Source organism: Ahaetulla prasina, chromosome 1 (assembly GCF_028640845.1).
Source record: "Ahaetulla prasina isolate Xishuangbanna chromosome 1, ASM2864084v1, whole genome shotgun sequence".
Lineage (NCBI taxonomy): Eukaryota > Metazoa > Chordata > Lepidosauria > Squamata > Colubridae > Ahaetulla > Ahaetulla prasina.
Window position 1 is genome coordinate 126579517 of NC_080539.1, and position 16221 is coordinate 126595737.

The 16221-nt window shown below is 37.6% G+C and overlaps 1 protein-coding gene across 1 annotated transcript in view; it reads right to left on the reverse strand.

The window, feature by feature from the left end:
- The window catches only part of LOC131194513 (uncharacterized protein K02A2.6-like), a 151970-nt gene that overhangs the window by 52214 nt on the left and 83535 nt on the right, over positions 1–16221 (reverse strand). The window contains exon 3 of the mRNA XM_058175630.1: positions 11014–11607. Within this exon, the coding sequence (XP_058031613.1) occupies positions 11014–11607 (594 nt within the window). The remainder of the gene's footprint in view (positions 1–11013; positions 11608–16221) is intronic.

Consider the following 16221-nt stretch of genomic DNA (forward strand, 5'->3'; position numbering starts at 1 on the left):
AATACTCTTGTATTTTTTTCAGTATGGATTCTTTAGGAATGTCATTGTTTTCCAGTTGAAGTTTTGCCAAAGAACATCTTTGTTGAGGGAGATTAATGAATCTCCTAAGCTTCATATTAGTAGCCTTCTGTTTGTTTGTCCTACGTAATGCTATTTACAGTCCTTGAATTTTATTTTGCAGATGACTCATGTGTTTTGGTATTGAGATTTGCAGCTCCTCCCCCTTTCTAAACAATATATCTTGAAAAGGAGAAATCAGAGTTAGGGAGGTAACTATTTATTTATGGTGGATCCAGGCCTGATCTTTTGAGGTCAGCACCTCTTTCATGTGATGTCATGTATTAATTTCATTCTGATTTATTCTGATCACAGAGATCATAATATTGCACTACAATGACCCCTAGGTCTTTTAAAACATAGTGGTAGCTTTCTTGTTCTGTTATATTTAATTGTTTTATCAACATGTTTCTTAATCCCTGGCTTTTTCACATATCTTCTCTATTAATCCTGTTGCACAACTATGTCATGCTTTGGTAAAACGCTTTCTAGACAAGCTTCTTTGCATCATACTTTGGGGAATAATATGATGTTCAATACTCCCCTTAATCACAATCAATCTATGTTTCACCCACTGCAACAGGAGTAGGTCCACTGATCTTCCAAACATCTCTCAGATAAGAGCTCATTAATTGAAACCAATAAATAGGAAGAGAGTAAATTCAATATATTGACTTTAAGCTATGGGGGGGAAAAAACTAAGATTTATTTCTCAGTTTCCATTTCTTTCAGACTTTTTGCTCAGGAAAAACAACATAAGATCTTGAATTTACATGAGGAAACTTGAGTTGATTAGTATATATGCTGCTTCTGAATCTGTCAAAACAATCATAGATCCTGTATAAGAATTAGAGAACTCTGTCTCCTTCTGTCTCTTTCTCTTCTACTGTTACTATGTTCTTCCAAGTCAACAAGCAGAGATAGATGGCATTTTTCCTATCTTAATCTATCATTAGTTTTTTGTTATTATATCAGACAGGAAGGTCTAGAAAAACTGATCTTGTCTATTTTCCCTCTATTAGGAACTAGTCTACATTCTGTCCTTAAGAAAAAATAAATAAAAGTTGTGTTTTGAAGAAAGGAGAAGAAAACTCACTTTAGTTTACTTATAATCAACAATTTTTTAAGTATGTAGTTTATATTGGTTAGATACAAGATGTTTAGATTTAAGGTTAACATGACTAATTGAAAGCTTCTTTCCTCTATACCAGTGGTTCCCAGCCTTTTTTTGGCCATGCCCCACCTAAGCATCTCTAAAATCCTGATGCATTTCCCTCCCCTCTAGAGACATGTAATTCTTACTATTCAAAAAGTGACTTCTATTCACGCGGAGGAAGCCTAAAAGGCCATTAACTTGGTTTTAACAAGGTTCCAATTGCCCCCATTAAAAATCAAATTGCCCATCTGTAGTGTGTGAGCCCAGGAATGAAATGCTACCTAATTGGACTGGATCATTCGATCCAGTAGTGATCGTGGCCGGTACTTCGGCGATCTGGTAGCGATGGAGGAGCAAAGCTCCGCCCTCCTGCCCAGGTGTCATTACTTCATGGTTTTAACCAGGAAGTAATGCGTTTTTTACCTTCTGTGCATGTGCAGAAGGTTTTGCTCATGCGCAGAAGGTCTGTGCGTGCGGCACATGCACTTCCGAGCCGGTAAGGAAGGTAAATAGATTTCACCCCTACATGGGCCCCACGTTGGGAACCACTGCTCTATACACATTACAATGTAAATATGCTCTAATTTCCCTTTTTCAATGACAATCCCACTAGGAATTACTCGTTGGAACATAAGAAATACGAAAGCAGCACATTAGCAGTAGTATCTAAATCTGAAAATAAGATCATCTGAAAAAGAAGAGCGATAAAGGCTTTCCCCAGGATAGGATTTCATCTAATTCTCCCTTTGGATTAATGAAGTTCCCTGAGTAAGTGTCCATCTTGACCTCCTGGTTTTGCTACTGAGATGGAATGTTTCTACAAAGGGAGAGATGATGGAATGAACCACAATAATGCAGCAGGTCCCCAGGAAGGATGCAACACAGTCCAAGGTAGGGGTGCAACAAGAGACAGCAGAGTCCAGATCTGGATTGTAGGAAAAGAGATTTAGAATAGCCACTCCCTCTAATTTCTTAACGTACAGTATATCCTTTACGTTAAGGTAGTATAGATTTACTCTGGCAAGATTCTGTCTATACAGTATAAGCAAATAAAAAACTGAACTTTAGCTGGGCTGTATTGTGTCTTTCTTGGGCTAACCCTTAGAGATACTGTACATATCTTAAATTCTCTACAGGGATTATGGGGATCCTGTTCTAAATAAAAGTCCCATTGAACCACACTATCAGTTTATTTGTATTATATAGTTAAAGATTTTTCATCATGGGTTTAAGTTCATCTTAACTTATTAATTGGCTCTTCCTAAAAAAACCTCAAAATAAATTATATTCAAGTTTCTTCAACTTCTGATTAAATAGTCCAAAAGCATAAAGGGAGATATCTACTTTCTTCCCAAAAATTCTCCATAAGATTTATACCTCTAAATACTATTGAGCTGTTCCCAATATTTTCCAAAGCTTATATTATGTTCTTGGAAGTGAGACACACTACAGTTTAGGGCATAAATTCTGACCTTACATTATGCCTAAGTATGACTTTGCAGCCACACCATGAGTGCTGGGAAACGTGGGCAATGAAGCACTTGTGAAACTATTTCACATAAATACTAGGATTCAAGATGATTGCGGTATTAGTTGTACACATATCCACTATCATGGTAACATGAAAAATAGCAATAGCAAAAGCACTTAGACTTACTGTATATACCACTTCATAATGCTTTACCACCCTCTCTAAGCAGTTTACTGAGTTAGCATATTTTCCTCAACAATTTGAATTCTCATTTTACTGACCTCAGAAGGATGGAAATCTGAGTAAACCTTGAACTGGTCAGAATTGAACTCCTGGTAGTCATCAGAATTAACTTGCAATACTGCATTCTAACCACTGTTCCACCATGGTTCTTGGACAACTCATTAGTATGTAAATCTATGAGATAAGCAAATACTGTACATTGATTTGGATACTGTAGCTATGTATTTATTCTCATGACATCCCCAAACACAGGGATATTAGCAAATAAGTTGTATGCTTCTTAAACCTTTATGATTTGGGGTATAGTCAAGAAGGAGGTGGAGGGTAGCTTGATCGTTGTTTCTTTCCCCTTCTATTTCTTCAAACTAGAATCAAAGTAGTAGGAGAAAAGAAAAATGGAATGACATTCACACGTGGCATTAAAAAGGCTGCCCACAGCAGTTTGGACTCGCACATGTTCCTTGGCAATATTTCACTGCTGATACATATTTTCAAGTAGGAACAACACACAGCTTTCTATATAACTGTAAAAAAATTACCTCAATAAATGAGCCAATTTAAACATCTTCCTGAAGATGCCATCATAATGAAGGATACTCACAAAAAATTCTGCACATAAGAAACATGTACAATTGTTTCTTGCTTTCAGTTTCTACTAAGTGAAATGGGACTGTGAGTAGAAAAGCTTACATTCTGGTAATTCAGTTATTATCTATCATGATTATGGAAGGCTGGAAGATAAAGGTTATCTCGGTTATCCAACTGTGCACATATTTGCTCATAAATTGAGCAAATTTATAATTCTGAATTTTTAAAAATATACAAAAACTTTCATATAATTATTCTGCCATATGTAAAATCTTTTTAAATGGGCTGTTTTTTATTGCATTTGCTTTTTCTTTTTTCTTTGCCAGCTTTAGAAAGTTTTAAAATATATTTCTATTATTTATCATTTTTGAAGTATTACAATTTTTATTTACTTGTTTGTGTGTATGTCTATATCACCTGTATCATCTATATAAGCTATATCTGTGAGGCACAAGCTGTCAGATGTAAAGTTTGAACACAACTACTTTATTGTGCGCTTCCTATAGCATAAGAATCTCCTCACTCTACTTATCGTAGAACTGAGAGCCTTAGGTCTCTTGCGACTTTACAATGACTCAAGGCTAATTCCGTGCTTGATCCTCCTCCTTGTCTGCCTTGCAATTTACCAAAAATATCTACTGTGTATCTATTTATCTATATCATCTCTCTATATCAGGGATCTCCAGTGGTGGGATTCAAGTAATTTAACAACCGGTTCTCTGCCCTAATGATTTCTTCCAACAACCAGTTTGCCAAAGTGCTCAGAAAGTTAACAACCGAAGTGGTGCGAACTGGCTGAATCCCACCACTGGGGGTCTCCAACCTTGGCAACTTTAAGACTTGTGGACTTCAATTCCCAGAGTTCCTCAGCCAGCCAAGCTGACTGAGGAACTCTGGGAGTTGAAATCCACAAGTCTTAAAGTTGTCAAGGTTGGAGACCCCTGCTCTATATCAGTTTAAAAAAATCTTACTATGAATACATACTTTGGAGAATATTCCTTCTTAAATAAACAATTTTAAGCATATTGTATCTTAAAGTACAAACTTTTGAATTATTTATTTTTTAATCTGTGAACTTTCCCACCATCTGCAGAGAAGCACTGAACCTGACTGAAAGCCTCGTTTTAATCTATTTGTTAATTTGTGAGGCATTAAATCAATCATTTCATGCTGGAACTTACAAAGATAGAAATTCTCAGAGCTGCCTATAGACAAGCTTGCAAATTCAGGAAGGAAATTCTACATTATCACTATTTAAATGTTGGTTTTAAGAATAACTAAAGTTTATGCTGTCAATTATTTTAGAAAAATGTACATTCCCAGGCACCTTTTTCTTTTCCCTTTGTACCTGACCAAAATATGTATTTAGAAAACATGTCCAGACAACAACAGTTACTGCAGGCAGACCTTGAAGTTTATGAACCAAAGAGAACACTTAACAACTCTGTCAGTTCTAATAAATTAGTAACATAATGAATTACCATCTTCATATTGTATTAGAGTGCATAATTCTAACTCCCATTTGCCTGCCAAAAACAAAAAGAATGCTGTGCTATCTCCAATCCATGACTTTGCTCCAGCACTTATCCCACTTAAAACAACAGAATATTGAAGCTTTAAAATTTAAATAATAATCAGTTAAATTAAAAGAAAGCAAAGAGTTCAAGGTGTATAGGAACCCCGCTTCTATAGAATGCTGATATATAATACTGGCTGTATCCACAATATACATCAAAGGCAGAAGAGATGCTTATGGCCTCAGGCAGTTCTCATGGTAATGTACAGCATATCAGATAAATCAATATTATGTTTCTGATAAAACTAATAACCATAGATAGTCAATTAAGCAACAAGACCTGTCATATTGTGCATTGTAAATACTATTCTGTTCTAAAAGCTTTTGAATCTCCACAGCAACCATGGGCTTAAGTGAAAGATTGAATAAGTCCTTGAAATACTTGGCCTGCATGGTTTAATTTTAATTTGAGATACACTATGCATCTCTAGAGGTGACAAATAAAATACAGAGTGATATGTAATATAGCAAATAAATCTTCAGGGAGGTGATAAAAGGCATTTCTGTACTTGATAAGCAATCTGGAGAAGCAAGAGACTTGTGAAATTCTTCTCGTCTCTTGACAGGACAACACAGATGTATATCAATGTATGCCAGTTTCCCATTGAGGAAACAGGAATTTGTATTCATCTAGTGTTAAGTTTCTTACTAAAATGAGAATGCATCTTTCTTAAAACTGATTGTAATGATTCATTATAACTGATAGCCTGGAATGAACAAATAGTTCTATAGGAATTCAGGGCATTCAAAACTTCCATATATGAAGAAAGCTGAGAAAATGGGGTGTGTGTGTATGTTTCCTTGGTGTGTATGTGTGTGTGTGTGTACAATACAATATAGGAGATAATATACTAATATAAGATAAAACCATAATAAAATATGTAAAAGTAATCATAATTTTTCAATAATCTAGTGTGGACAACCTCAGTTAGGCTAGGGAAACAGCCTCTCTTGCAATAGTAAAACATAGTTGGCATGCAGGTTCCCAAGTTTGATTCCTGGAGCTTGCAAGAAAGACCTTGTCTGAAACCTTAAGGAGCGCATGAAAATAATGGAAGATAATACCAAGTCAGACAGATTCCTGGGTGTTATCTGATATAGCTTTAAGGTTTTAAACAAAAATTGAGAAAAGTGACACACTATTTAGTCACCTTCCTGAAAAATGATCTGGCAAACTTTAGAAATATAAGAAACAATACGAACACATTGGACAACTTAAGGTATAATTAGTATGTATGTTGAATAAAAGCATGAAATGCATTGAAAAAAATGCATCCTTTTTATATTAAAATCCATATCAATAATATGTGGGTGAGCCTTACTTATAGATGTTAGTTAGGATGCTTTATAAATGTATTATAACTTTGTATTAAACTTAATTTTGATTTTTGTCTATTAGGATAAAATACACACACACAAATACACATTCATTCATCCACAGACTACAATCTAGTTGTATATGTGGGCATGCGTTCATTCATTCATTCATTCATTCATTCATTCATTCATTCATTCAGTATCCTGCTTGTAGTGGTCAAAAACATAATAAACTGAACTGAATTGAATAAGTGTGATGAATTATTAAATTAGAATAAAAATTAAGCTATTTGGGAAAAAAACAGCCGTAAGTAGAATTAAATAGGCAGCCTTTTGGGAAATTAAGAAGCGAAATAACATTAAAAGTGAGAAATGTGATAGTTCACACTGTTTTTAATTGATTAGTTCTATACATATCTGCTGCATTTCTTAGTAACCAAGCCTTTATTTGCTATTTGGTTACTTCTAGAAATCTTTGTGAAGAACTGAGGGTAACCTGAAAGTATCTTGTAAAGCCTAATAGCGTAAGGACCATTTTTGCAAAACTGGAAGTCTGTTATTCCATTTTATTGTAGTAGCTGTTTGTGTTAATATTTTCTGTTATTTGGGATTTGAAAGTTTCTAGATCATTTTTAATCTCTGTGTGTGTATTTCTGTGCGTGTGAAAGAACATGCATAGAGGGTTTGGAACTGAAGATTAAATCAAAGTTGTCACACACATACACTTATTTAGAGAGCAGAAACCAACAAATATTTCCTCTTCAACCTTAACAATAATAAAATGTTATGCCAGAATTCTCTGGGAGGAAATGCTTTAAATCAGCACATTGTTGCATGGATGGTCCTACTCAGGGATAAAATCTAAAATTTTCCCTACTGGTTCTGTGGGCATGGCTTAATTGGTGGGTGTGTCTTGGTGGTCAGGTGACCAGGTGGGTGTGGCCAATAACAATAAATAATAAAAATAATAAACAAAATACACAAAACAATAAGAGGTACCAAAAACCAACTTTCACACTTTACACACACATACACACAACACAACTGACTCACACACAATGTAAAAGCAGCTGCACTTCATCCAAAATGGCCTCTGCAACATGCAGGAACCTCACACAGCCACAAAAAGCTCAAAAATCAATTTTCACACTTTACACACACAAATACACATTCATTCATTCACAGACTACAATCTAGTTGTATATGTGGGCATGCGTTCATTCATTCATTCATTCATTCATTCATTCATTCATTCATTCATTCATTCATTCAGTATCCTGCTTGTAGTGGTCAAAAACATAATAAACTGAACTGAATTGAATAAGTGTGATGAATTATTAAATTAGAATAAAAATTAAGCTATTTGGGAAAAAAACAGCCGTAAGTAGAATTAAATAGGCAGCCTTTTGGGAAATTAAGAAGCGAAATAACATTAAAAGTGAGAAATGTGATAGTTCACACTGTTTTTAATTGATTAGTTCTATACATATCTGCTGCATTTCTTAGTAACCAAGCCTTTATTTGCTATTTGGTTACTTCTAGAAATCTTTGTGAAGAACTGAGGGTAACCTGAAAGTATCTTGTAAAGCCTAATAGCGTAAGGACCATTTTTGCAAAACTGGAAGTCTGTTATTCCATTTTATTGTAGTAGCTGTTTGTGTTAATATTTTCTGTTATTTGGGATTTGAAAGTTTCTAGATCATTTTTAATCTCTGTGTGTGTATTTCTGTGCGTGTGAAAGAACATGCATAGAGGGTTTGGAACTGAAGATTAAATCAAAGTTGTCACACATACACTTATTTAGAGAGCAGAAACCAACAAATATTTCCTCTTCAACCTTAACAATAATAAAATGTTATGCCAGAATTCTCTGGGAGGAAATGCTTTAAATCAGCACATTGTTGCATGGATAGTCCTACTCAGGGATAAAATCTAAAATTTTCCCTACTGGTTCTGTGGGCATGGCTTAATTGGTGGGTGTGTCTTGGTGGTCAGGTGACCAGGTGGGTGTGGCCAATAACAATAAATAATAAAAATAATAAACAAAATACACAAAACAATAAGAGGTACCAAAAACCAACTTTCACACTTTACACACACATACACACAACACAACTGACTCACACACAATGTAAAAGCAGCTGCACTTCATCCAAAATGGCCTCTGCAACATGCAGGAACCTCACACAGCCACAAAAAGCTCAAAAATCAATTTTCACACTTTACACACACACACAACACAACACCACAACTGACTCACACACACACACACACACACACAAAATGCCACATACAGCTTTGTGAGATTTTGTGTGTTTGAGTGAAGAGTGAAACACACCAAATCTTAGAAAGCTGCACAAATATTTTATTTTATTATTTTATTTTATTTATATTTTTTAGATCAGGGGTCTCCAACCTTAGTAACTTTAAGGTTTGTGGACTTCAATTCCCAGAGTTCCTCAGCCAGCAAAACAGGCAAATTGAGTTGCTGACTGAGATGGATTTCAGGCAGGCAGCTTCAGTTGCTAGCTGATGCAATTGATGTAAAGCATGGCTTTCCCAGCTGGAAAGGAGCAATATAAGGTAAATGCTTCATTGCAGCCCAGAATCTTTTAAAAGGAGGTTTTCTACAAGCTCTTCGGCTGCAGAAAACATGTTTTTAAGGTTTTGGTGATGAGGAACTCAGCTGGGATCGCAGAGGAGCCTTTTAAAACCTTTTTTTTTACAAACTCTTCATCCAAAGAGGTTGTTAAAAAAAATAACTTTTAAAGGGTTCTGACAATCTCAGCTGAGCTGCAGGATCATCAAAGGCTTTTTTTTTACTTTTAAAGGCATGTTTTCGGCTGAAGAAAAACTGCTTTTAAAAGTAAAAAAAAAACCCTCTGATGATGGTGTAGTTCAGCAGGGGCAGGGGGTGGGGCAGGGATTTTTGCAACCAGCTCTCCGAACCACCTGGACCGGATCAGGCGAGCCGGTCCAAACCGGGAGCATTTCACCCCTGGTCTTACTTCCCTACTGCAAAAGGCAATTATTACTGCCATCTATTGGTCTACAGTAGAATTAAATGTCAATTCAGAAGGATTAGCAATTTCATTAACATAGCCCTGAAGAAGATGATAGAAAACAGTAAATTAGTATTTTGTTACCTTTCTGGTGGTTTTGAAGTAATTTTATATTGACATTTTCAGCTAATTAATTTGCTATTGTGATAGCAAATTAGGAAAACTAGAATTATTAGATTATGGTACAAAGTGTTGCCAAGGTGCTTCGAAAGTCTGATTAACCTGCAGCCAAAGAAACTTGGAGAATATATTTGCAGATTTACTAGGGATTATTACCTTACTCATCATATTGTGATGAATAATTATGCTGCTTTTTCCCCCTTTACAATTTACTTTCATTTGCGAATTGAAATTGTTTTTGGCTCCACAAAGAACAAGAAAGTTGGTCCTGGAGACGGGTTGGATTGACTGACATTTATTATATTGTCCTCTCTCCAAAGGCCTTCAACCTCTTTGGCTTCCTGTATTTTATGCAAAACTTTCTAGGGCAGGGCTGTGAAACTCCTGGCCAACAGGCAAGATGCGTCATGTGCTGGCCATGCCCACACCTGGTTTAGCAAAGGGGAAAAAAGTCCTGATACGTCACATGATGCCGCTGTGACAACATGAGTTTGAAACCCCTGTTCTAGGAAAACCCTTACCAAGGGTCTTTTCAAATTGGGAAGCAGAGGCAGGGAAGAAACTGCAGCATGATGAAGATGTAGAGCAATCTCATCATTTTACGAACATAAAATCCTAAATAAATTCTAAAGCATCCTGAGAAACCTCAGACCAGGGGTCTCCAACCTTGGTCCCTTTAAGACTTGTGGACTTCAACTCCCAGAGTTCCTCAGTCAGCTTTGCTGGCTGAGGGATTCTGGGAGTTGGTCCACAAGTCTTAAAGGGGCCAAGGTTGGAGACCCCTGCCTCAGACAAAAGAAGGCTTTCTTTCCTAAGGTAAGAAAGTTTTGTATGACACATTTAGGCTTTGGAGTAACTCAAAAAAGGAAATCAAAAATAATTTCTGAAAGATTCCATTTCAGAGTCTGCACCTTCCCTTCCACATTCCTAAGTGTAAATCAAAAAGTAAATTAGTCCACAGTGGCTACTTAAAGATGTTACAGCCATCAATAGCTTTCAGCTGATGTTAACTGGAAGTAGAATGAATTTTTTTCCCCACTCTGGGCCCATGCCTAGAAGCCGGAAGCCAACAGCAGGGGATGGAGATTGTTGTATTCGCAAAACAACAGCAAGAAGTGAGGCAATGCAGGAGAACCATTAACAGTTCTTTTATTAACTACAAACAATTAACTGAGGTGAGCAAGCAAGCAAGCTCTAAACTGACAGCCCTTTTATATTGGAGCTGTAAACAGCTCAGCCAATAGCAGCTCCTTAATTCTCCCGCCGGCTATAGCATCGGCGGTTAACCAATCAACTGCTGGTTACTGGTCATGTGTTCTCCAGCCGAACACAACACCCCTCCCTTCCCGGATTGCACAAGCATAATCGGCCAAGTAGGCTGGACGTCTCCTGGCTCGCTCCGACCTGCGCAGTACAACCGTACCAGGTGCTGTTGATGGGACCCGCACAGGAACTTCACGAACTTCTGGGGCTTGTTCAGCCGCGCTGGATGGAAACTCGTTGGACTGGTCCTGATGTGGCCTTTGAGGTAAATCGACAGCTGGTGAAGTTGTGGGTGGACTATCAGGATTGGGCATGTTTTCTGGACGGGACTCTTTGCTTTGTACAGGTGGTGGCTGATTCGATGCGGCCAGATCTGTGTTGCTCGGTACATTGGATGGGGGCATGTGGCGGCGCAGTTGACCCACATGGCGCCGCCACATGCGACCATCTTCCAACTGAACCCGGTATGAACGGGGGCCGGTCACTTCTTCTATTTGACCTGGTAGCCACCGCGGGTCCCCCCCAAAATGCTGGGCATACACCCAATCCCCCACTTGGAATGCGCGGGCTCCACTGGTAGAATCAGGGGGTTTCTCTGGCGAGTACTCAGGGTGCAAACGATCTAACACAGTCCTCAAATGTCGGCCCATCAACAGTTCTGCCGGGCAGCGGTTAGTCGTGGGGCATGGAGTGGTGTGTTGTGCCAATAGGTAGGTCGCTATTTTGTCTCGCCAATCTCCGGAAACTAATTTAGCTAGGACTTCTTTAGCTGAGCGGACTGTCCTTTCAGCCAGGCCATTCGAGGCAGGACGAAATGGAGCAATAGTGGCGTGGCGAATGCCCTGCTTTGCCAGGTATGCTTGGAAGGCCGCTGAGGTTAGCTGCGGCCCATTATCTGACACTAAAACATCAGGCAAACCATGAGTGGCAAAAACTCTCTTAAGTGCATGGATCAGTGCCTCTGAGGTGGTAGAGGTCATTGAGACAACCTCGACCCACTTAGAGTAAGTGTCAACGATAATCAACAACATGTGACCTTGGATGGGGCCGGCAAAATCTATGTGGACGCGGGCCCAGGGGCTTTTTGGCATCTCCCATTCAGTGGCCACTGCCGCTGGAGGAGCTGCTCTATGGATCTGGCACCTTGGGCACCCGGCCAACAGAGATCACTTCCACCTACATTCAAAACACTGCTGGTGTTTGATGAAGTACCTTTGCAGCATTCTGTACAGATTAAGAAAAGAGGGTGACACAAACCATGGGTCATTTGGCACCAGTGATTTTCATTCTGTATCAGGGATCCTAAACTGTAGTTTTGCCGTAACCCCTACCTTCAACATTTCTCATTAATATTAAGTTATATAAGAATAAAACTAGGGAAAATGAAAATCATTAATCTGATCTAAATTTCTTCAAAGAAAGTCCAGTTGTAAAAGCAATAAAGGGCAACTGGGCAAATTGTGATTTGAAGATGAAAGTATTTTGTACCTTGATTCTTCTTTTAAGTATATTTTTCTCTTCTGTAGGTTGATCCTAGGATGGTACAAAATTGTTCTGCTCTGGCCAAAGGATCATTTTCATCCAAACCATTGGAACAACTCAATTGGAATCAGTGGTTTTTACTAAGGTATATGAGCGGTGTTTCAAGTCAAAGCATTCATTTGAGCTGCTTTGTAGTCAGATTGGTCATGATGCTTCAGTAAAATCTTTACTAAAGTGAAGTTGTGTCTTCCAGGTTTTGCACAGCCCTGTCATATCCCAAATGAGGAAAAGGAAGAGGAAATAATGTTGAAGGGACTTCAGCAGCAATCATGACCAAATGATGGCGCTTAAATGGGCTATGCAACAATTTGCAATCGTTAAGTTTCACTGCATGCTTCTTTACAGACTCTCAGGGATTCTTCACATTCACCTCTAAAGCTAAAATGATGTAAATTATTATTGTGAATTGTTGTACCGTCATTTGGCGACAATGTGTACTATCAAATGACAGTGCAACAATTCACAATAATTTACACCATTTTAGCTTTAGAGGTGAATCAGTGGCGAAATCCAATTTTTTTTACTACCAGTTCTGTGGATGTGGCTTGATGGGCATGGTGTGGCTTGGTGGGCATCGCTTGGTGGGCATGGCAGGGGAAGGATACTGCAAAATCTCCATTCCCACCCCACTTCAGGGGAAAGATACTACAAAATCCCCATTCCCTCCCCACTCCTGGGGGAAGGATATTGCAAAATCTCCATTCCCACCCCACTCTGGGGCCAGCCAGAGGGGTATTTGCTGGTTCTCTGAACTACTCAGAACCTGTCAGAACCAGCTGGATTTCATCCCTGAAGTGAATGTGGAGAGCCTTATACAATTCAAGGATCTAACAAAAGTGCATATTATGTATGCTCATTTATTCACACACAGATACACATGCACCCGCACGAAGAGAACTGACTAATAAACAAAAAAATAATACACTATGGTAGTAATTGCACATATACCTTGCTTCATTTCCCATATCTGTAATTATAGTGGAGAAAACATGTTATCAAAGAATGTGAGGGCCATATCCCCTTCCTTCCTTCAAAAAAGGGGAAAAAAAACAGATCCAGGAAACTACAGACCTATCAGCCTGACCTCAATACCAGGGAAGATTCTGGAAAAGATAATCAAGCAACGAATCACTAAACATCTAGATGCAAACCAAGTAATAACCAAAAGCCAACATGGGTTTGTCAAAAACAGATCATGCCAGACTAATCTTATCGCATTCTTTGACAAAATGACAAAATTAGTAGACCAGAGGAATACTGTTGAGATAATTTATTTTGACTTCAGCAAAGCATTTGATAAAGTAGACCATAACCTACTACTAGATAAAGTAGAAAAATGTGCCTGGGCAGGGGGTTGGACTAGAAGACCTCCAAGGTCCCTTCCAACTCTGTTATTCTATTCTATTCTATTCTATTCTATTCTATTCTATTCTATTCTATTCTATTCTATTCTATTCTTCCTGTCTTTCAGATGTGACCAGGCTCAGATACAGCTCCTCTCTTTGTCTAATCCTATCAGATTCAAACTAGCCCTCCCTGCTTCCATTCAAAGCTTTCTTTCTGAACCAAAGACTAGAGGCTGCTCACCTGTTCATAGCACAACTGAAGGCAACCATAATGAGGGAATTGTGACATAATAACAAGGTGAAAAGCTGCAACATTCCACCCTTATTCAGGGGACATGCCCCTAATGACCTCTTTTTAACAATGGTCTCCTGAAAGTGCAGTTAACAACACAAATAACCCCAGATATACAGGAAAGAACCAGTCTAGCTTCCCCAAAATTTGCAAACGAATCGGATTCCTAGGATTTCACACCCTGTGGCCCTCAATCCCTTTGAGGATCTTTGCTTCCCATTTGGGGAGGGGGTGCATTTGCCTTGTGAAATTGGGGTTCAATGATAGTTTAATAAATGGTTATTTCTCCTCAATGCTGTTCTCCGTTCTTCCCGATTTTCCATGTAAAGTCTATGCAGTATCCTCTCAAATGCAGATTTTAAAACTCACCAATTATTTCAAGTTAGTTTTTCTTTAAAATAAGCATGTACATAATTGCACTGTAAATCACCCTGCATAGAAAAATCATGATGCCTTTGTATTCTCACATCAATATTCCTTAAAAGAAAAAAAAAGCAGTATGTGCAATGTGTATTATCTATAAATTTTAGCTGCTATTTTTGGAAGGGGAAAATGCAATTGGATTTATGTTCTGTCTGTGGGATTTCTCTGGATTTTGGCTATTGCAAGGAACTGAATATGAGAACTAAATGGGCCTCCAGCTGACCCAGTCCAACAGTTATTTTTCTTGTATCTTAAGATGCACACAATGTAGCATAATATATGTGTATACTAGTTTGAATGGATACTGGAATGCAAATTCGGGAAAATGTTCTTTGATATATCACCCTTTTTTCTATAAATGAAATCCTATGATTCTGAACACCAACATCTGTGAATAATTTAACATAGATTCTCTATTCCTGCTCCAAAGAAATGACAAGTTTTAATGTTCTAAAACTTTAAAAGATCAGAAGTTTATCAAGTGAGAATGACCTTGGAAAATACTCAGACTCCAGATTTTTTAATTATATGGATTTTTCCAAGCATCGCATCATGATTCAGAGGTTTGTCTTAATCTCTAAGAATTAAGCATCCATAATTGTTTAGCCATATGTCAGCATATTCCTCTCAGATATTGTTTTATCTTTTTCTATTTAAAAATTACATACGCCTTAATGTAAGTATTTCCGTTACGTAGTTAAACCGATCAAAAAAGAAAACTTTATTTGAATAAACTTTATTCATATCTCATTTCTTGTGAGCAAGAGGTGCAAAACAATCTCTTTAGTGGATTAGGAAGGAAGGAAGGAAGGAAGGAAGGAAGGAAGGAAGGAAGGAAGGAAGGAAGGAAGGAAGGAAGGAAGGAAGGAAGGAAGAAAGGAAGGCTGTTGTCTATTTTGAGATTCATTTTCATGTTCCCTGTTTTAACTGCTGGTTGCTGTTTTTTTTTTAAAAAATCCTTCTTTTGAAATGCTTGACTAAAAGCTGGAATGTCAGGGATTCAGCATTCCATAGTTCCTTAGGGTAATAATTCTATGTCACAAATTAAGGAAAGGAAGAGAACACTTCTCCCTATTTATTTTATTTATTATTTTTTTATTTATTTTGTCAAACACAGCAATATATATAAGTATAAGCATGAAATAACCACACAAATTGAATACAACCAAAGGAAACATTAGGACAGGAACGGTAGGCATGCTGGTGCTCTTATGTACACCCCTTGTTGCCAACAGATGCTACGGAATCTAAGTATTCTTTCTTTCTTTCTTTCTTTCTTTCTTTCTTTCTTTCTTTCTTTCTTTCTTTCTTTCTTTCTTTCTTTCTTTCTTTCTTTCTGCCAGCTGGTCTTCAGGTCTCTGCTGCACATGTTGGTGCATGCAGACATGCATCATGCACACAACTTTTAGTTTGGGTATACACACAGTTTGGGCACTCAGTGTCTAAAAGGTTTGCCATCACTTCCAGAAGAATAAAATTGAAAGATTTAGAAGGAGGTCCAGCTTGTGACTTCACTAGTACCTAGGATTTCCAAAGTTCTACGAATCCTCCAATAGCCATTAAAATTTAATGGTTATCTAAATAAAATGGGAAATCATTGCACACATGGGTAGTGATCACTTTATGTTTATTTAATTAATTCAATTAATTAAAATTAAATATGGAAAACATTGCGCAGCTGTTTTACGTTGTTCCTGAATGTTTTCACTATAACTGTATCTAGGAACACTTTCAGCTGGCTTTATTTAGGACATCAATTGTCCAT